The sequence below is a fragment of the Rattus norvegicus genome, chromosome 5 (genome assembly GCF_036323735.1).
Source record: "Rattus norvegicus strain BN/NHsdMcwi chromosome 5, GRCr8, whole genome shotgun sequence".
In the NCBI taxonomy this organism is placed as follows: domain Eukaryota; kingdom Metazoa; phylum Chordata; class Mammalia; order Rodentia; family Muridae; genus Rattus; species Rattus norvegicus.
This window is the reverse complement of record NC_086023.1, coordinates 11,175,001-11,196,025: the sequence shown is the minus strand read 5'-3', so window position 1 is coordinate 11,196,025 and position 21,025 is coordinate 11,175,001. Positions and strand designations below refer to the sequence as shown.

General features: G+C 45.8%; 1 protein-coding gene across 1 annotated transcript in view; it reads left to right on the top strand.

Annotated features, from left to right (window-relative positions):
• Sulf1 (sulfatase 1) overlaps nt 1–21,025 on the top strand; it is a 162,673-nt gene that overhangs the window by 112,597 nt on the left and 29,051 nt on the right. The window contains exons 8-12 of the mRNA NM_134378.3: nt 8,060–8,210; nt 9,173–9,348; nt 11,205–11,333; nt 11,604–11,660; nt 12,993–13,122. Coding sequence (NP_599205.2) covers nt 8,060–8,210; nt 9,173–9,348; nt 11,205–11,333; nt 11,604–11,660; nt 12,993–13,122 — 643 coding nt within the window. The remainder of the gene's footprint in view (nt 1–8,059; nt 8,211–9,172; nt 9,349–11,204; nt 11,334–11,603; nt 11,661–12,992; nt 13,123–21,025) is intronic.

Below are 21,025 nucleotides of genomic sequence, written 5' to 3'. Positions count from 1 at the left end.
CGTCACCCTCTTCCTTTGCACTCTGTGTAGCCCCAAGGGAGAACTGCCAGCCTCTGTGTGTCAAAATGTGAGAACTGAGGTAGGGAGCACTGGACAGGCAGAGCTGCCAAGCAGGCTTGCAGTAAGAGAGAGAGTGCTGGGGCTTCTGATTGGGTATCACATCCTGCGTCTGCATGTCAGGGAAACGGCGGCAGTTTCCACCTATCGTTCCTTTCATAGTGTTCGTGATATTCTGGACTATGACTTAATAGCACTAATAATGTAGGAGCGCTTTGCTTTTCCTAGCTGCAGTTCAGCCCGGCCCCTATCTGCTCTGGCTATAGAAACGGGGCTTTATTTTCTCTCCCGGGGAACCCAGGGGCAGCTTGGCTGCAGATGTTCAATTAGGCTTGTGCAAACTGCATCGAGAGTAGCTGGCCTGAGAGGCCCTCTCAGGTCACAGCTTTAAAATAACCTAATGTTTCATCTTGAGAGGAGGAGAGAAGGGGGTGGGGAGGTACAGGGGGCCCTCAGAGGAGCTGAGGGAGAGAAGAGAGCTGCAGTGTGCTGATATTCCTCCTTGGCCCAGGATGGAAAAGACTAGGTGCCTTGGCAGCAAAGAACACGATTTTGTTGTTGACTCTGTCAACACAGTTGCTCCCGACCTTCATGCCCAATATGCAGTCTTCCACACAGAGCAGCCGGTACTGGGTCTGCTAAAAACACTCCCATTCAAAAGGCCTCTTTATCATAAACCTCTGAAATTGGTTCTTGCTCTAGCTGTGCTTAAATACCACCCCTGTCTGTGTCCCCCCCCACCCCAGTTTCTAAGATCTCAGACAGAAGGAACCTTGGGGAAATTGGGAAGTAACTACTAATAAAATTGCCAGGTGTTAGGCATCCCCTATACAAGTTTGAGTTATAGTCTTACTTAGTATCTTTCCGTAACTGTCCATCCAGAGTCACATGACCAAGGCTAACAGGAAAGAGGTCAGAGTGACTTAGAACAGGAAGCAAAGTGGGTCACCTACCAGATGTGCCCAGGAGAATGCAAGTATGCCGGAGACATCCAAGACAGTTGCTCCGGCAATGGTGGAATCTGATGTCCAGGAGGGACCATTTTGGACTCTACTATAGGGACAGAATCCTTCCCTTATTACTGACTCTGCAGATGGATTTATGAACGAGTCTTCTTAGCAGGTGTCTCCATGGTGTGGGTCAGTTACAGATTCAGTGAGCAGCCGTCCAGTGGGAGGAGCCGCTCTCACTTCCTTAGTGAGGTCTGGAACTCACTTTTTCCCCTCTCTTTCGAATCATAAGTCACTTGGTGTAGCTTCCTCTGTTGACTTAGTGTGAGCATCATCCTATCCTACGATGACTTCTGCAGCCTTATACCTAAGGGACTTGTCCGTTTGCAAAGAAGGGTTGATAAGATACGGCAGTTCATGTTTCTTTAGAGGTCAGCCTGCCTTTGAAGCTTCAAGGCTAGGTCCTAAGCCTCTATACACACCAGCCACACAAGACGTCCTGACAGCTAGGTTGAGCGTACAGGCAACACTTGCACATGGAGAGGAGTCCAGTTGGGGATTGGGGGCAAGGGGCTCTCAACAGTAGTTTGGAAGAGTGAATCTTGGACTCTGAAAATTATACTTTATAAGGTTATCATACAACGGAAACTGGTTAAGGAATAACCAATGGGTACCCCTTAAAAACTAATAAATTATGACAGGGGTCCAAATCCAGCTTGCATTAATAAGGTTTCGCTGAAACCCAGCCATGCTTATTTGAGATCCACCAGCCAAGTAGAGCTGTGACACGGTCTGTAAAACTTAAAAGATTCATAGTAAATTCACTCAGACCCAAGTTTCACGGGGAAGACAGGAAAGTGTGCAGAGAGAGTCATCACACTAGCAGGGCCAGGGTGTCTAGCACAGAGCAGTAATCACAGCAGCACAGAGCTTTAGGGAGAAGCATTTGCATCCTTTGGAGGAAAGGACTAACAGATGTTCAGAGTGAACAGGGAAGGGCAGGGGGACATGTTTATTACAGAAGACGCTATAGCCAGGAAGGTAGGTGATTTTGGGGACAGAATATAGCACATGTAAGAGAATCTAAAACAGTGGTTCTTAACCTGTGGGTCGTGACCCCTTCGGCCAACTTCTATTTCCAAAAAATGTTAAATTACTGTTCCTAATAGTAGCAAGATTACAGTTATGAAGAAGCAACTAAAATGATTTTGGGGTTGGGGATCACCACAGCATGAGGAACCACAGTAAAAATTTGCAGCATTTGGAGGGTTGAGAACCATTGCTCTAAGACATGGACCAGGCCCTGAAGAATGGGGTCCACAGAAAGTAATAAGAAATAACGCTTAAAGGGAAATGATTGCAAAATACTAAGGACCTCATTGAGTTTTACATAAGTAGGGTAATAAGAACACAGGAGCTGACTCATCCCTTCCACATGGGAAAGGGTAGGGCTATTCCTTTCTACGTCTAACGAGCCAAGTGGTGCCCTTCCCATTGATCCAACACAGCAACACCTCTGCCAGGCTTGTCTCGCCTGTCCTTCTTAAGGCTACAGGCAGTGTATTTAGCCTTAGAGCCTCCAGGGGTAAATGGGATTAAACAAGGCACATTGAAGTGATGTGAAAAAACCAAGCCTCAGAGAGGTTCCAGGCGAATACATAGAAGCCACACCGCTGGTGATCATCCTTACAGACCTTTTCTAGTAAGATCAGCCTTGTGCAAATGTCAATATGATTGACCCACAAATAGTACAATTGCATGCTGCCTAACTTACAGTTTAAAGAGAGCCCGCAGAGAAATAGGTCGCGCTTGTCCCGCTTGTCCTTGACAAGCTAAGAGCTCACTGCAGCGGACCTCACACACCTAGCCATTCTAAAAAGAACAGATCCAGACTGTCGTTTTTTTTTTCTAGTTTTTTTTTTTTCTAGTTGTACATTTTTGCTCTGGGCCAATGCCAGGCTGGAGAACATTACTAGCCATAGAACAGGAGCGTGTGTGCAGTCAGTGAATGATTCTGCTTCTCTGCCACGAAGTCTTGGGTTTTTGTGTGCCCAGCACATAGAGGTCCCCATGCCTCCAACAGGCCTTGGGTTCCTGCATGCCTTGCTGCAAAGGTCTCCCTGGCTGCTGACGAGAAAGGGAGGGAATGGGTGCACAGGTTCAGAGTTCACTCCTCCAACAAAAGGAGGGAGACAAACTGAAGACAGGCCGCAGATTGTGGAGTGTAGAGCCACTGAATAGCTGGCTTCCTTAGTGAAAACATTAGCAGTGCAGTCAAGCAAAGGGGAGCAAGGAGTGAAGTGCTCTGCAGAAAGATTTGGCAGGCCCTGCGGACACTGCATAGAGCTGATGACTCTCTGCTCGTGGGGGAAGCTAGTTACGGGGACGTTTTGCTTTAGGTCTTCCTAGGTGGCCAAACATCACCCATTCCCTTTCATCCAGCCCTGGGCTGTGGCTATCTGACCCTCCTAGACTGGAGAGAGTGAATCAAGTTTCCATGGTTTTTGCTTCTTTGACAAAGAGAGAGGCCCATTCAGTATCGGCACGCTGGCTTTACAAACCGAGAGAAGAGGTTATGCCTCCCAACTAAGAATAGGAAAGGATTATGGCTCCCTTGTTCACATGGGGGTCCTGTTTAATCAGACAGTAGCTCAGGCTGTCTTGGCCTCTAAGAAATACAAGAAAGGCTCCAACATGGAAATCCACATGAAAGTCTTATGAAACCCTTCACCATGGCAGAGCCCTACTAAGCTTTCAGGAAGTAAGTCTGGCCTCACACTCCCCAGTGCATCCCGGCCACCCACTGGACCCCATCAACTCTGGTGGTTGATTTTCAATTGCTTTGTTTCAATAGTTGTTTCTTCCATACTTCATAAACACACACGCAATTCTCCTATCAGCATCCTTTTGCTTGGTGTTTGCAACCAAAAAATAAATGAAGAAAACAGATGTCCAATGCATCAACAAAAGAAATATACTTTCACTGGAATGACAGCAAAGGCCATCAATATTCAAAAGGAACCATAGAGTTCATGATTCCCCAAAATGAATTTAATATACAACACATTTCTTGAAGCTATTTCTTGGCTACTAAGAATCATTCTTTAAAAAAAAAAAAACCTACCCACCAAAGAGAAAGGTGGGGTTGGTTTTTCAGAATCCTTTGTCCTACTTTTGTCAAAAAGTAACACCAGAAAGAGACTCAAACCCCCAAAGAAAGTTAGCATCCCGTGGAAGACTGAACTTTAATGGGCGATCAGGTGTGTGGGTGTGGTGGAGTGCTGAGCAAGACACCCACAAAAGCCAGTCTAGGGGAGAGCAGCATGCAGGGAAGTCTCATGAGGTTTTCAGCCCAGGAGTAGTCAGCGGAAAGCAGCAGTCGAGCTTCTGAGATCTGCAGCTGTCTGAAACAGTCCTTTCACAGGCAGAAGTTGTTACCAAGCCGGAGACAATGATACTTCTGGGGTCATTTTTGGCTTTGTTTTTTTGTATTGAAGGAAAAGAAACTCAAAAGAACCATGATCTGATCCTTTGTCCTCAATTTTAAAGTAACAATCAGTGACGCCTGCTTTTCTGTGATGGATCAAATGAGCCAGACTCCGTGTGGCAGCATAGCCTGACCTACAGGGATCCCTCAGTAGGGAGGAAAATCCGTTAAAGATGGGAGGATTCCCTTTCCACAGGGAAACAGCTCACCTGCTCTTGTAACAGCTCAGGTGAGGGGACCTCTGTGCCTGGGAGCTTGGGTCAGTGTGATACCACAGAGGAAGCAGTGGCCTGGAGCTACTAGCCTGAGCACTTTGCCAAAGGAGAGCAGGATACCCAAGTGAGCTCTTGGCTACCAGTAATCGAGAGTAGAACGCAACCCCGAAGCTGTGTTCAAGAGTCACAGAAATCTCTCAGCCCTCACAAGAACCTCTGCAAAGTCATTATCCCCATCATACAGATGAAGAAACTGAGGCATCACCCCAGACTCCTCCCCAAAGACCTGCCCAGAATCACGTCTTAGCATATCAAACTGGGAGAACAAATGAGATCTGACTCCCAAGCATTTTGGACAGCTGAAGACAGTTTCCCTGTCCTCAGGAGTGTTCTTTCAGTGGAGCTGTCCCTAAGACCGTTCCCAGCCCTCTTTGAGGAGGCTAAAGGCAGGCAAGCCTTAATTATCACTGGGGGACAGAAGGCTACATCTTCAAGGAATTTGGCAGATCTCAGCAGGAGGCACCCACGGTCTTTGGCAAAGGATCACTTTTCAACAATGTTGTCAATTCCAGCAACCCGGACCTTCCACCTGCGGGTCTCTGAACAGCTGCTGTTCTGGGAGGTGGGGGGAGCAGCGGCTGCCTGTCTTCCTTTAAAAAGCAAATGTGTGCCCCGGGAGCCCTGCTCCCCGCTGGGATCCCACCTGGAATGTCCTCTTCTAAGCTAGAGGTCATCTCCCATATTGAGGAAGTTAGAAAACTACAGGGGGAGGGTGGACAGCTTTGACAACAGGCCCTGAACTCTCCCTTTTAATATAAGCCAGATTTAACATATGTCATTTGGTAAATCCAGGAGTCCAATTTGAGGCTTGTAATTTGCTGCAAGCTTCCCGGCTCCTCAAAGTGAGGTGGGGCTGCGCCAAGCACATCAAGGTAACTGGTGGAAGATGTAATTTCCCCGCGTGAGCCTGCATGTCGGTTGCCTATTGTAATTTTTATTTGCGCTGAGGTTTTGTGGTTTTAAAAAAGTCAACTAGATTTATTTTTAAATTAAGCCGACCTAACTTCAAAGGCAGTGAGGGAAGGATGGGTATTATGCAGAAACCCTGTGTAATCTCTTACAGCTGTATTCCCTTTGGGGCCACAATTGGTAAAAGGCTAGGAGACCTTTCATGACCACTGTGCTGTCTTGCTCTGACCTCATAGTCCCCCCCACGTGCTCCCCCTCCCCCGGCCCCCAGCACATGAGTGCAAAACCTTTGCTTGGAGATTTTCAAGCCTCTCTGTCCTTCTCGGCTTCTTAATCTAATCCTGTTTGTACCGAGGCATGCTGTGCAGACAATGGGAGAGGCAGACTCCAGCCTTCCCCCCCCCCCCACCTCCATACCCACTTCCCACCACAGCCCATTTCTGGAAAGGAAGAATTCTTCCAAGTCAAAACTTGGGACCACTTGGCTCCAGAATCATTTCTCTGGCAGGCAGCAAACACTGATGTTGAAGGTTTCTTTTTGACGGAGTCTTTACAAGAAAAAGAAAATTGGGAAGGGATGGTTCACTCGAAAAGAACAGCAGACGGTTCTCAGAGACTCTGTATTTAGTGTCACAGGACTGCTTCGACCTATAAATGTATATGAAAGAGAATTTGCTTATTGAGTTGTAGAAGTCCTAGAGGAACCCTCTGCACTCCACTCATCCATGTGCAAACTCAGGGTGGCCTTTTCCTCTTCAGTTGTCCCTTTAGTGGGAACTCATGTTCTCTACCAAGCAGCACTGTACCTTCAGCAATGGCGTCTCCAGAGCTTAGCTTACCTAGGTCATGAGGGTAACCAGGTAGCAAGATGACGTCTGCCTCCACCTATGATTATCTACTATCTGAATGGATCCTCTGACAGGAGAAAATGTGAGCATCAGGTGCCATTTCTGTGGCTCAGTGTGCATGCCCACATCCCCATGTACAACCATGCAAGCATTGTGTACGGAGTTCAGTGTTACAGAATTGGTATGATACCCCAAGAGGTCTCCTGAAATTACCTGGTTCATAGGGTTGCAGGCTCCCTGTCAGACTTCCCACAATCCTTCAACTGTACAATTCTACCCACAAACAGGGACAGATAAATGGATCCCTCAGTCAACAAAAATGGTGGCTTGCTCTGGGAGACTGGCTATTTGTAAAGCTGTGGTTTACATTAAAGGCGCTCTCAGACAGAGGAAGCATCCTCTGTGCATCCCTTTGTTCATGTTAACACTTGTGAGCTTCAAGACCCAGCCTTGATTCCACTACCTTTGTTCAGCTATGTGACTTGTCTGCCTGCCTTGGTTTCTGCACATGTAAAATGGGTATAATAAACCTGTTAACCGAAAGAGCTGAGACAGTCAAACTGGTCAGAACGTACAGAATAAGCCAGTGCTGCTTTACAGGGAATACTCCCTCTGTGAGCTCTTAATAGCATGTGAGCAGAAGGCTTCAGTGAATGCATAATAGTGTCCTGGTAACATAGGTCTACACTTCAGGAGCATCTGATGGTGTCATCTAATGGAAATTAGGGAAGACTTTAATGAGAAGGTAGCCATTTTGAGTTTCCAGGGCTGTGTAGCTGATCTCTGTGTACCATTGATCTCTGGAACCCTTGACTGTAGGTGTGAAAGAGTCTGTTCCACAGTGAAACCCACTTCTCTACAGTTAGCAAAACCCTTGTCCTCTACCCCTATCAATTTCTCTACCAGGCGAGTATTTTACTGGTAAATTTATAAATGGCAGATGCAGTCTTGGTTAGAATCCCAGCAAATACAGTTGAATTAATGTTTTTAACCTACAACATGAACCAAGGACAAACCCCATGACAGTGTGAAAGTAAACAAACAGATTATTTAAGAGAGTCAAGAGAAAGAAGTGTTGAAAATTGTGGTCACCATCGTCCCACGTAATGTCCTGGTGGCCTTACCAGGGCAATTAGCAGTAAACACCTCAGGAGTTGATGTCACCCCAAGAACATTCCTTTCTTTACATAGGTCTGTGTGTAAATCTGAAATAACCATCTTCATCTTCATATCTGTATTATGCATTTTATTCATAGTGCCCAAATGAACTTGAATTAATTCCATGCTCAGTCTGAGTATTATCTGAGTGCGCATGTCTGCAGAGGATGCCCACTGTTTAGAACAGTGAAAACGGCAGACAGTTTCACAAACTCAAAGAGTTCTCAAGACGTTTGAGAGAAAAACACTTCAGCAGCGACTAAATTATCTTTCAGAAGTGACTATTTTACAAATTTAACTTGAAATGCTTCCCAAATGACTTAAGTTTTTCTTTTGAAAAAAATGTATATATGATTATTTTCTGCACGTTTTCAGAACTCCGAGCTATAACTATGCACCGAACATGGACAAACACTGGATCATGCAGTACACAGGTCCCATGCTGCCTATCCACATGGAGTTCACCAACGTCCTCCAGCGCAAACGACTACAGACTCTGATGTCGGTTGATGACTCTGTCGAGAGGGTAAGGCCATACATCCCCCATCTTGGTGGCACTTTTTACATCAAAAAAATGACTATAGACACATTCCTGTCCACCCATATATTGTCTCCTAATACTGTGTTAAGAGAGGCAAGTGTGTTCAATGACATCCTCATCCCTGTCCCCTTATCCTGTTTCTTCAAGTATGGTTTTTACAGAGCCAGTGACAAAGGACAGAAAATTAAAAATATCACAAATCAGAGTCTGTACTCTCAAATGCCTTCGGAAATTAAATTATGTCAGTGACTAGAGAGGGTTTTATACAATGAAATGGAGTAGTGGTGATTGTGACAAAATAAAACAAAGGACCCTACCTAAAGCAGCAACTCCACTCTCGTTGATCTCAGCAGGTCAAAAATAAAAGTCAAATACAATTGCATTTTCTGGCTTTTAAACAAAGACTGGCTCTGCCCAGATGGGTTCTTTCTTACTTTACAGTTAAGTAGGAGAGTGAAGCCAATAAAATCTGATTTAATCCTAGATTTTCAAAGTGAAAAAATCTACTGAGTTTGTTGGGAGAAGTAGTTTCATGACTTGTTTTGTTGTCTGGGTTTTTTTGTTTGTTTGTTTATTTTGTTTTTGTTTTTGCTTTTGCTTTTTAGCAAACAATAATTCTGTGAGCAGAATGTTCTAAATAAAGAAAAAAAAGGACAATTTGACTGTAGTGCTGGATATTCCCCACCAGAATCATATGCATTTCAAAACTGTGGATAATGTCTTTATTTGCCAGCCTTACTGAGGCAACGATTGGCTTTTGGAAAATCATGAGAGTCAGGCATGGTGATGTGATAGGGAGTTTTAGGCAGACCAGCCTGGTCTACATGGGAAGTTTTAAGCCAGCCAGGGCTTTGTCTTTAAGAAAGAGAAAGAGATTTGGGGGAAGTTGTGGCTGTGCCATAGCAGACCACCTCGCCCTTACTGTCATCGCTCTTGATCTGTTTCAGCTCTACAACATGCTTGTGGAGACCGGGGAACTGGGCAACACGTACATCATCTACACTGCGGACCACGGCTACCACATTGGACAGTTTGGACTGGTCAAGGGGAAATCCATGCCCTACGACTTTGACATCCGCGTGCCTTTCTTCATCCGTGGTCCGAGCATAGAACCAGGGTCCATGTAAGTATTTCCTTGTAGTATGGAGCTGTCCCAGCTCCCGTACATGGAAAATAATCTAGGTCTTAAAGCATCCAGAACTAAAACCTAGGATGCATGGGACAGTGATTTACTGTCGGTGCCACCTAGTAACTAAAGTATACTGCTTAAGAGAAGGGAATGATAACAGTTACAATGAACGATTCCCTCAAAATGAGATGAGTCTGTGTCCTTTGCCCTTGGTATGCGGATAGCATCAACTCTTGGAGAACACCATCCTGAATCAGGAGTGCAATGTCACCTCTTACAAAGTCCAATGTTACCTCCTTAACTTTTAATTTTTGAAAAGAAAATTAAGGGTTAAAATATCTCATATTTTTAATGTGTATTTGTTTTATGTATATGAGTACACTGTAGCTCTCTTTAGACACACCAGAAGAGGACATCAGACCCCATTACAGATGGTTGTGATCAACCATGTGGTTGCTGGGAATTGAGCAAGATCTCTAGAAGAGCAGACAGTGTTTTTAACCGCTGAGCCATCTCTCCAGCCCCGGAAGAGATTGGAGCTTCAATCCAGTGCCTTAGACCACTTGACCACACTTTTGTTTAAAAGAAAAGAGACTTAGATGTTCCTGTCCCTCTCTCTCTGCCGATCGCCTCATCAGAGACGCAGGTGTCCATGCCCTCCCTCTACAACTTCAACTTGCTTTGTAGGAAATGGACAAAATGTGTATAGTGAGCTATGGAAATGGTAGAAGACAGAATTGGGAGTGAATTTTCAACTAGCATCCTCCATGGACTTAGGCAAATCAAGAAGCCAGACAGGTAGAATTAGGTTGTGTCTGAGAATCCTCAATGCTGGAGGTGGTATCCATGGAGCCCAGAGCCCAGGATTCTGAATCTCATATCTAGGCTCTCCTGCTGTGCTGAGCTTATTCTGGGATGAGCTGAGGAAAGGAAGAGGTTCTTTGAAGAAGCTTCATGTCCATTACAATCACTAGAGGGACAGTGATTGGAATATGTTGCACAAAAGCAGACAGGAGATTATTCAATCACCAGTGAGAAAGGAGAAGGGGGGTTAGGATGGGAAATCAGAAAAACAATATGAAAAGGTCATAAGGAGACCTATTTCTTTGTATGCTAACTTAAGAGTTGATTTAAAAATTCATTACTAACTGAGAATAGTTCTGTCTGTAGTTAGCTTTGTACATTAAAGGTCTTAGTCATGAGACAAACTAAAAACTGTAAAACTGTGGTTTCTCACAATGTTGACTTCATAGCTTTAATGCAAGTGGAGTTCTGAACTATTGACTTTTAGAAAACATGTATCACACACACACACACACACACACACACACACACACACACACACACACACACACGATGGGCCTGGAGAAAGGGCTCCATGGCTAACAGCATTTCCTGCTCTTGTAGAGAAGCCCACTTCAGTTTCCAGTGTGCATATTAGATAGCTCATAACTGCCTGTAATTCCAGCACCATGTACCTCATATGCATGCACCCATATACAAACACACACCCCACACACATGCACTTGTGTACATACATATACACACACCACACATATACATATACATTATTAAAAATAATAATGAAAACATTAAAAGTATCATGTTCTGATACACATCCTCCCTTGCTCTGTTTTTGAGACACAACAGTTAGGGCCATCTCTCCAGCCCTCACCCCTTTGAAAGCCAGCAGTGTTACTACCATCTACTACTCACCCCTCCCTAGAGCAGATGAGAGGGAAGGGAGGTTTGAAGGCCAATGAACCATGGCTGTGGGGGGTAGGGGAGCAGCTCTGTAGTCATATGCTCCCTGCTTTGGGTCTAGCCTGGAACCGTCTGTCTCCTTCCAGAGTCCCACAGATTGTTCTGAACATTGACCTGGCCCCTACCATTCTGGATATCGCCGGTCTTGACACTCCTTCTGATGTGGATGGCAAGTCTGTCCTGAAACTTCTAGACCTGGAAAAGCCGGGTAACAGGTATGCCAACACGTCTTCTGTCAGCCAGCCCCCAAGCTCCAGCCGGTGCCCAAGGTCAGCCAGTACTGAAAACCACGGAGGTAAAATAAGTTTTCCCCACGAGGATTCCTGCAAGCTGAGCCTTTTCTGGCTGCTTGTGAATTGCACGTTGATGGATGCAGCCGTGGTCAGTGGGAAGTGGGAGGTGTTTCTTTAAATAAACTTGTGAGCGCGAATCCACTTGGGAAGACATTCAGATGCTAACAGTAAATATTATTATTCTGCTTTCAGGTTTCGAACAAACAAGAAGGCCAAAATCTGGCGTGACACATTCCTAGTGGAAAGAGGGTAATTATTGGATCCTGGGGCGCTTCTGGGAACCAGTCCTAGTGGGCAGTTTTTTGCATTTCCTATTTTGGTTTAGTAAGCCCAGTTGTGAGTTTAATTTTATTATTTTATCTGATTTTATGTATAAGTTGTGTGTATGTGTGTTCACAGAGCACATATATGAAGGTCAAAGGGCACGGTTCATGAGTCAGTTCTCTCCTCTTCGCATAGGTTCTGGAGATCAGACTCAGCTATCAGTCATGCCTGGCAAGCACTTTCATTCACTGAGCCATCTCTCTGGCCCCATAGTTTGAATCACTGATTGTCTCTTCGCTGCCAGTCAACAATGATGGCTACAGTAGAACTATAATAAATGTTGTCATAGGTGGGGGTGGAGCCTGTCTCTGTGGGTATAGATTCCCCTTGGCACTTCTCAGCCTGAGCTCTTAACAAGTCACCTGATTTTCTCAGCCATCCCTCCCCAGGCCTGTGAGCCACCCTAGCCTTGCCGATGCCCTGTCATTGTCTTTTTCCTGTGTTCTTCTCATACTATTAAATTACATACACTAATGGCATTGTGATTGTTTCCATGATCACTTCATTGCTTTGCTTTTCTCTTTGTGTAAATTGAGAGAAGAAAGGCATTAATACAATTATTAATTTATAAAAAGAACCTTGAGTGGTGTTTTGTTTTAATTATGGTTTTACAAAGCAAGGTTTATTTGTGTAACCCTGGCTTTCCTGGATCTCCCTCTGTAGTTTAGGCTGTTCTTAAACTTACAGATCTATTTGCCTCTGCCTCTGCCCCTGCCCCTGCCCCTGCCTCTGCCCCTGCCCCTGCCCCTGCCCCTGCCCCTGCCCCTGCCTCTGCCCCTGCCCCTGCCCCTGCCCCTGCCCCTGCCCCTGCCCCTGCTTCTGCCCCTGCCTCTGCTCCTGCCCCTGCCCCTGCCCCTGCCCCTGCCCCTGCCCCTGCCCTGCCCCTGCCCCTGCCCCTGCCCCTGCTTCTGCCCCTGCCCCTGCCCCTGCCTCTGCCCCTGCCCCTGCCCCTGCCCCTGCCCCTGCCCCTGCCCCTGCCCCTGCTTCTGCCTCTGTATCTCTGCTTCTCAAAGTGCTGGGACTGAAGGTATGTGTCACCACCGAACGGCAAACCTCGAGTATTTTAATCACTTTCTGGGAAGAGTGATGGCTCTCTGCTGACTTTCACGTCTTCACAGCGCCCATCCTGTAATGCTCACAAAGGACTTAGCCTGTGTTGGTCTCCTTATAGACAGCAACAGAGTCTGTAGGCTGTGTGGGAATTGAGAAGGCAGTCAGGTGACTCTTCAATAAGATGTTTTCCCCTTTCTGTCAAAGGAAATTTTTACGAAAGAAGGAGGAATCCAGCAAGAATATCCAACAATCAAACCACTTGCCCAAATATGAGAGGGTCAAGGAACTGTGCCAGCAGGCCAGATACCAGACAGCCTGTGAGCAGCCTGGGCAGGTAAGTGCAAGAGGTGTTCTCTGTTGTCCTCCCGTGTTCCCCACTGAATTAAACAACACTCAGACATTCGTGAGCCCCTAAGGATTCCACACGGTTGTGAGGACAAACTCAGGGACATTTCCGCACTGCAGGTCTGTCTAGCTGTCCAGGAAGCCTTGATCTTCTCACCACTACCCAGGCTTCCTCTGATTAACAAAGATGGCTCTCAGAGGGACAGCTATGCCAAGGGCACTGGCTCCATCAAAGCAGGTGGCTGCGGAGCCTCTGAGCAGGGAGCCACTAGTGGTGACATGGGAGGCCCTTCCATCCTAAGCAGAAGCAGGAGGCCATCTTACCCACGTGCATGGTCGGATGTACACCAGAGCTGACAAAGAAAAACAGCCTGAATGTTCACTTTTAGCTCACAAAGCTTTTGGTATCAGCTGTAGTTGTGAAATCTAGGCTTGGCCAACCCGTCAGCTGTTGTCACTGAGAGTGGAAAACGCTATACAACGGATTAACAGCCCTTAAAGGAAAGCTGGGCTGGGTGTGGTGGCGTCCACCTTTAATTTCACTGTGAAGGCCGGAGCAAGTGGATCTCTGTGAGTCCCAAGCCAGCCAGGGCTACATTGTAAGACCTTGTCTCAAAAAACAAAACAAAACAAAGCAAAGCAAAACCACAAAGAAAAGACAGGCATTGGAGGATGGGGGTGGAAAGAGAAACAACAGAGAGGAAAGACATGTGGCCACTAAAGACTCTTTAATTGGAATGTGTGCCAACCAAAAGGAAATCTGCACAGACTAAAGGGAAACTCCGTGTCCCACTGAAAAGGTAAATAGCAAAATCAGCAAAACATGGCAAAAATAAATAAATAAATAAATAAATAAATAAATAAATAAATAAATGAGGGAGGGAGGGAGGGAGGGAGGGAGGGAGGGAGGGAGGTCAGGCCCAGCTGCCACTGGTCTTGGTTCAACGTGGAGGCTTTGTATACCTACTGACTGTAACCCGTGAGATTTCTAGTGTGTAGCCATGGGAATCTCCATTCTACATCAGACGGCTTGTCTCTTAGAAATCAAGTATGTAAGCAGGAATTATCTAATTAAAAAACACGGGCCCAAGGGCTGGAGGGAGGGCTCAGTAGTGAACAGTGCATACTGATCCTTCAAAAGCCCCGAGTTCAGTTCCTAGCACCCGTGTTGGGCAGCTCTTAGTGGATCTGAAGCCCCTGACCCCCTAAAACACCTACACTCAGGTGCACACTCCCAAACACAGACTCATACATATGCACATAAGTACAGAACAAAAATTAAACCAAAAAAACTACTACTGCTGAATGATGAAGATGATGATGATGATGATGAAGAAGAAGAAGAAGAAGAAGAAGATGATGATGATGATGATGATGATGATGATATACACTTACCTTGCCTTCCATGCTATGTTATTGTAGCTAAATAAAGACTTTTAGTCCTGTGGGGAATTTTTCCTATTAGTAACCTGGGGCTCAGCCAGAGAGCATGCGTGAGATGGACCTAGGCCCTCTACACATATGTAACAGTTGAGTAGCTGGGTCTTCGTGTGGGACTCCTCACATGGGAGCAGGGCCGTCTCTGACTACATTGCCTGCCTTTGGACCCCTTCCCCCTAACTGGACTGCCTTGTCTCAACAGGAAAAGATGCGCCTAGTCTTACAGTGACTTGATATGCCAAGACTGGTTAGCATCCATGGGAGGCTCCTCTTTTCTGAGGAGAAGGGGAGAGCAGAGTGGAGGGAGGAGAAGCTGCAATCAGGATATAAAGTAAATAAATAGCTTAATACAAAAAAACAAGAACAAAACCAAACAACAAAACCCAAACTTCTCTGACCCTTAGCTCTCCATGCACTTATCCAGTGTTATTTAAAGGCTTTAAGCTTGAGAAGTGGGCCACCTGGGCTGTTGTCTAATGCCACATCCTTATGCTTCTGTTATAAAAGGTCCCCACATATGAAATACAGAGTTGTAACTGACAGTGTGATTCCTCGCCTCTCTTCTCTCTCACTTTCTTGTTTGTAGAGGTAAAGTATGAAAGGTCAGGGAGACAGAGGGCTTCAAGGAATAAAGTCAGACATGTAGTGTTCTAGCGCCTTTGCTTTAAGTGTTTCACAGAAAGACTTCGACCATTTAGCACATATTAACTCAATGTCTTTAAATCTCTCCCCTGGACACTCCTAAATACTATTATGAAGAAGCCTGAGGATCCTTTGGTAGTTGGCAGACAGTTTGTAGAAGCAGCCTCAACAGGGCAGTGTACTTATTTGGGAGTTGGAAACGGAGGGTACTGTTTGCCTTCTGCAAATTGCTAAGCTTGTTAGGATTTGAGCCCTCTAAGTGGTGCACAAGATGTCGATTTGCAAATAAAGCACACTGCTTGCCTACCTTCCAGTCCACCATTCTGCAAATTTCTCCATGTGGCTGGCACCGAAACTCAGTCTGTGCCCTGGAGGACCACGGAGCCTAATACAATCAGATTATATTGCCGTAAGCCCCAAGCTTGCCCACTGCGTGGCAACTACATTAAAATTCTAATTCTGCTTTTGTCACAGTTTTCCAACCTTGATTTGCTCCCATGAAATATGTTTATGGCTGTCTCCCTAGAAGACCCTTCCGATGCTTTCTTTCTGTGTAGAATAGTCTGAACTTAGATTTTTTCACGTGGACATCTGAGAAGGTTTTAGAAACACCCCCAATTAATGGGACAAAGAATTAGGCTCTGCCTGGACGATGAGCTTTTTCCTGTAGAAATTCTTTACACTGGACAGAAGTAGGCTCTTGAAGATGGGATGTGAGGGGATATTTGGCTACCCCAAGCATTGCTGTCCCCGTGGTACCAGTGACTACTTCCTGGCATCTCATGGTTCCTCCAGTGCGGTCTGTGAGTCAGCAAGGTCAGCCTCACGTAGGAACTAGTCAAAATGAAAACCCTCTGCCCTTTACCCTCTGACTAGGTCCCAGTGGTGGAGCCTGGTAGTCTGTGTATACAAGTCTCAGGCCCCACTGCTACTGCTCAGTCTTTAAGAGCTTGAGTGTTAAAAAAGTTCTAGAAACTGAGGTCAGCTCTGGTGTTCTATGGCTGTCTTAACCGCCTCCCATTTCGTTTCCCTTTTTGTCCAGTTACACAGATTACCTTCCTCAGAGACAGTATCACTGACTTCAAAGAGAAAGAAGAGAGGTTGTGTTGCTTGGGACCTGAGTGACAACTCAGGTGTAAGCTCAGGCTAGAGCTGACGTGTTTGGATCTGTTCTTCTATATTTAGGATGGAGTATTGAGCCAAAAGCTTCACACCTGCCAGGCACATGCACTACCAAAAGCTTCACACCTACCACACACATGCACTACCAAAAGCTTCACACCTGCCAGGCACATGCACTACCAAAAACTTCACACATGCCAGGCATATGCACTACCAAAAGCTTCACACCTACCACACACATGCACTACCAAAAGCTTCACACCTACCACACATGCACTACCAAAAGCTTCACACCTGCCACACACATGCACTACCAAAAGCTTCACACCTGCCAGGCACATGCACTACCAAAAGCTTCACACCTGCCAGGCACATGCACTACCAAAAGCTTCACACCTGCCAGGCACATGCACTACCAAAAGCTTCACACCTACCACACACATGCACTACCAAAAGCTTCACACCTACCACACGCATGCACTACCAACTGAGTTCTTTCTGCAGCCTTGACATCCACACTGGGCCTGTGCCCTCTTCCTGCAAATTAACAGCCTTCATCCTCATGTGGGTGCTGAGGAAAACTCAGCACCGTTAGCTCTATTCTCTTCATTCACGGCCCAGGGAGAGTGTGTACCCCAGCGCCACACCCCCACCCTTACGTGGTCACCTGGGTAATTACAGTGAACTCACGAAGCCGCATAATTAAAGGAAAAGTTTTGGGTTGGTTACCGTACCTGCTACTTCCTGGTTGTGTGTCCCGATCAGTTTAACTTCTGCAGGCTTCAACTCTCTGTCTCTAGAATGGAGAGTGTTCCCCTCTGCCTGGTGAAGAACAGAGCTTCATATGCATAAGTGTGACAGTGTCGGGGAGTGATTTCTTCAGGGTGTCACTGTTGTTCCGGGGACTCTCACCTGTTGTTTGGGTTTCTACGAAGTCAACAGGGGATAAAACCCAGGGGATAAAACTGGCTGGAACCCCAGACACTTGGCATGACTCCTTGACTGCACAGAGCCACCAGCAGGGATTAATTATGACAGCATGGACATATGTGTTTGCACTGCTTCCATGTTTCCGCATTAATCCAAGACAAAGTGTGAATTCCCACCACCCTCTCAGCTAGGAATTCTACCCCAAGCACACTCCTCCTCATAAACACATGTGTGCTCCTGTGTAAACTCTGAAGGTGAGCTCTGAAAGCTATCAATGTATGTCTTCCCAGAGAGTAGCCAGGTGAAAGGTGTGTGGGTGACACCGAGGCATCTGGGCGATTTCTCATTCTCTCATTGTTCAGAGCTCTTTTGCTTTGTTTCTGTTTGTTCCACAGGACAAGGTCTCCACATGTATGTAGCCCTGGCTAACCTAAACTCTGTCCTCTTACCTCAACATCCCAAGGGTTCGAGTTATGAACCCCACCCCCATACACCGCCTCACTCCCCATGCACTGCCTCACCCCCACTCGAGTCTGCCACACCCCCAGGGGCCTCCACCTTTGTGCTTTAGTTTTCTTTTTGTTCTCAGTTGTTCACAAACCTTGGGATTGCGTTGCTGTCTACACACCCTTGGGCAAGTCACTTTTCTCTCTCAGTGCTTTTGCTGTGCAGACATGGCTGAGCCACCCACAGCAAAGGTTATGTGGATTTAGGTGTAAGCTGGCGCCTGAATTTGATGCCTTGGCCCATGCTAGCCCTGCACGAATGCTTTGGTCTGTTCAGTCTTCTGCTTGACCTAAGTGCTAGAGCTTTCCCCACTCTCAGCATTGCCTCAGACAGATGATTGTCTATGTGGAAATTGCCCTTCTCTGTTTCTCCTTCCTTTCTACCTCTCCCCTTCCTCCACCCATCCCACCTCATCTCAAGACAGTGGCAGCTAACTCTTCTTGGTAAATGACTCTAGTTCATGTTCCTGAGAAATGTTGTCATTGACTTGAGCTAAGTCGTGATTTGGAAAGAAATATGTATAGGATCTTTCTCTTCCCAACATTCAGTTTGAAACTTTCGGTGCACTGCCACCAACAGGTAATTAAGTTATCACAAAACTACTACATTGTCACTGTATCTCAGAGTACATGATTTGACCTGTATTGTGATACGTATTAAGACACACTTTAGAAAATTAGCTTGTGTATATAAAGCCAAGCTTTTTATCTAGTCAGGCAAGCATATGCTGGGGTGTAAATCAAGGCAATCTGAGGGATATATAAGGTCCAGGACGTAGAAACCAGGATGATTACCTAGTGATTACTCCAGCAAAAAGTAACCAGAGTCACAACATTGCTAAATATTGGGCTAGGTGTTCAATGCCTAATTTACATACAGCGAGACTGAGGCAAAGAAGGAAAAGTCAGTTGACCAAAACAGAACTGGAAATCTAAGTTCAACCCAGATCTGTGTGAATTAAGGCCATACACCTCTCTGGCCTGATAGCCCAGCCCACCAGTGCCAGCCTCCGGGAGCCTGAGATAGGAAGGTGACTGAGTCCAGGAATTCAGGAGTATTGGGGGGTACACGTTAAAGCCTTGCCTTTTCATACATATGTGGGCCAGTGAGCTGGGTCAATGAGTGAAAAGAGCCACCACCCTTCCCAACATCCCCAGTTCAGTATCATGGAAGGGGTGCTTTAATTCCTGCAAGTTATCCTCTGACCTCCACACAAGTTCTATGACACATACATGCGCACAGGCGCGCACACAAACACACACACACACACACACACAATCAATTAAAAATTGCTTTCCCCACAAAATAATAATTGATATATTCCAGAGTTTTAGCCAGAATATAAGTTAGCCAGTGACTAGATCAGCTCGTTTTGAAATCGATTCTGCCAACATTGGCCTGGCTCCAGGTACCACATCTTCTCTTTAGAACCCAAAGCACTCAGTAATTTTTATAACATATCATCTCACTAGGAGAATCAGATATTATTTTACCAGATATAGACTTTGGAAGGAAACGGAGGTGCTGTCATTTGCTTAAAGACATAGAGTTAGGAGCAAAAGACAACTAAAATTGATTTTTCAGACACCCAACCTGATAGTTAACTCTATTAAAAGTGGCTCCCACTCCTCGAGTGCATGTTACTTCCAACTGTGATAAGAATGACACATCAGTCACAAGATGTAGCAGCAGCCTTAGCTGAACTGAGCACCCTTCCCGTCCTTCCCGGGTGAGCGGTTCCTGGGCTCTGTGTTTCCACTCAGCTCCTGAACCAACCCAGCTCCCTCACACTCACAGGACAGCAGGGCAATGGCATCCCGGCTTCTCTAACTTAGAACTTTCTGTCCAGCTACTCTGATGTAAAGAAAACGGTCCCTAGTCCAGCACATACCATAGGTAACTGAGCAGAGGCAGCCCACTGCGTACTTGTAAGGATTGCGTGACTCCGTTCATGGGAGCAGCTCCTAGCCTTCCAGAAGCATTTGGCAGCGTAGACGGTAGAGGTGATGAATGAAAATGTTTTCAAAATGTCTGTGATGTTTTTTGAATTTGATTCGATTCTTCCAATCTAGCTGCACACAGTGCCCTTGTGCCAAAATAACCAAGCCATCTTCTTCACTGAGCATTTACACACAGGCAGATGCAAACAACCCTCAACCTGAATTTGTGATTACCAAACCCTGTGGTGCTCCACTGGGATAAGTGTAGAGGACAATTCCAGAGCGTGACACGTGGTCCTTGCCCTTAATTTCCAAGTTGATAGAATTGGCGAGGCTAAAATAACAATGAAAAGAGGGATTTAACAATAATTTTACCCAGTACATTGCTGAGTATAAGTATCAAGAACCCTTGGGGAGGGGCAATGATAAATTATTGACACAAACTTACCAGTCAGAAAATAGAATGAGGATTGAAATGGTCTTACTCCAGAAAGCAGGGGTGATGTCTGAATAGCTGATATAGTGCTGAACTGATTTACCCAGAAGCCTCAGGAGTAGGTCAAAGCTGGCCAGAAACAACCAAGTGTCTGTGGGGATGCTTGACGAACACAGCAGACACCATATTCCCTCGGCCAGTGCCTCTGCCAGGTTCGAGCTGGGGAAGGGCCATGGGGCAAACACCTTCTTCTTCTGACCATTACACAGCTTGCAGTCCTCATTCCAGAATAAGTCTCTTAAGTTCCCTTTCTCCGATTTCACCTATAAACTCTCCAGGTGAAGCCCCAATTTTATTGGCAGCTGTTTCAAGGTTTTATTGCAGTCATAAAAATTATCATGATAAGGAACACAGAAGTGGTAATTTTGTTTCATTAAAATTCCTGGTATGCTTGCCCTGGGATGCTTCCCTAAGCCTCTAGCTCATTACTCTACATAGCAGGGTCTGTGACTTCTTCAGACAGTCCGTGGGAGAAAAGACAATTGAATTTTTGTCAATAGATATTGCCTTATCCAAATGTATGTATAGATGTTTGTATGTATATAGCTGTGGTGTATAGAAGTTCAAGAGTGGTGTGTGTGTGTGTGTGTGTGTGTGTGTGTGTGTGTGTGTGTGTGTATGTGAGAGAGAGAGAGAGAGAGAGAGAGAGAGAGAGAGAACATTCAATACATGCAGATATATATGTGTATGTGTGTGTTTGGCTTTGTATGATATATTTTGTCTGATCCAGAAACAGTACCAGACAGTAAGATTCTTCAATTCACTCCTCAGGAAGGAATTCTATTCCTTTTTCACTGGAAATCCATGAGGAATTT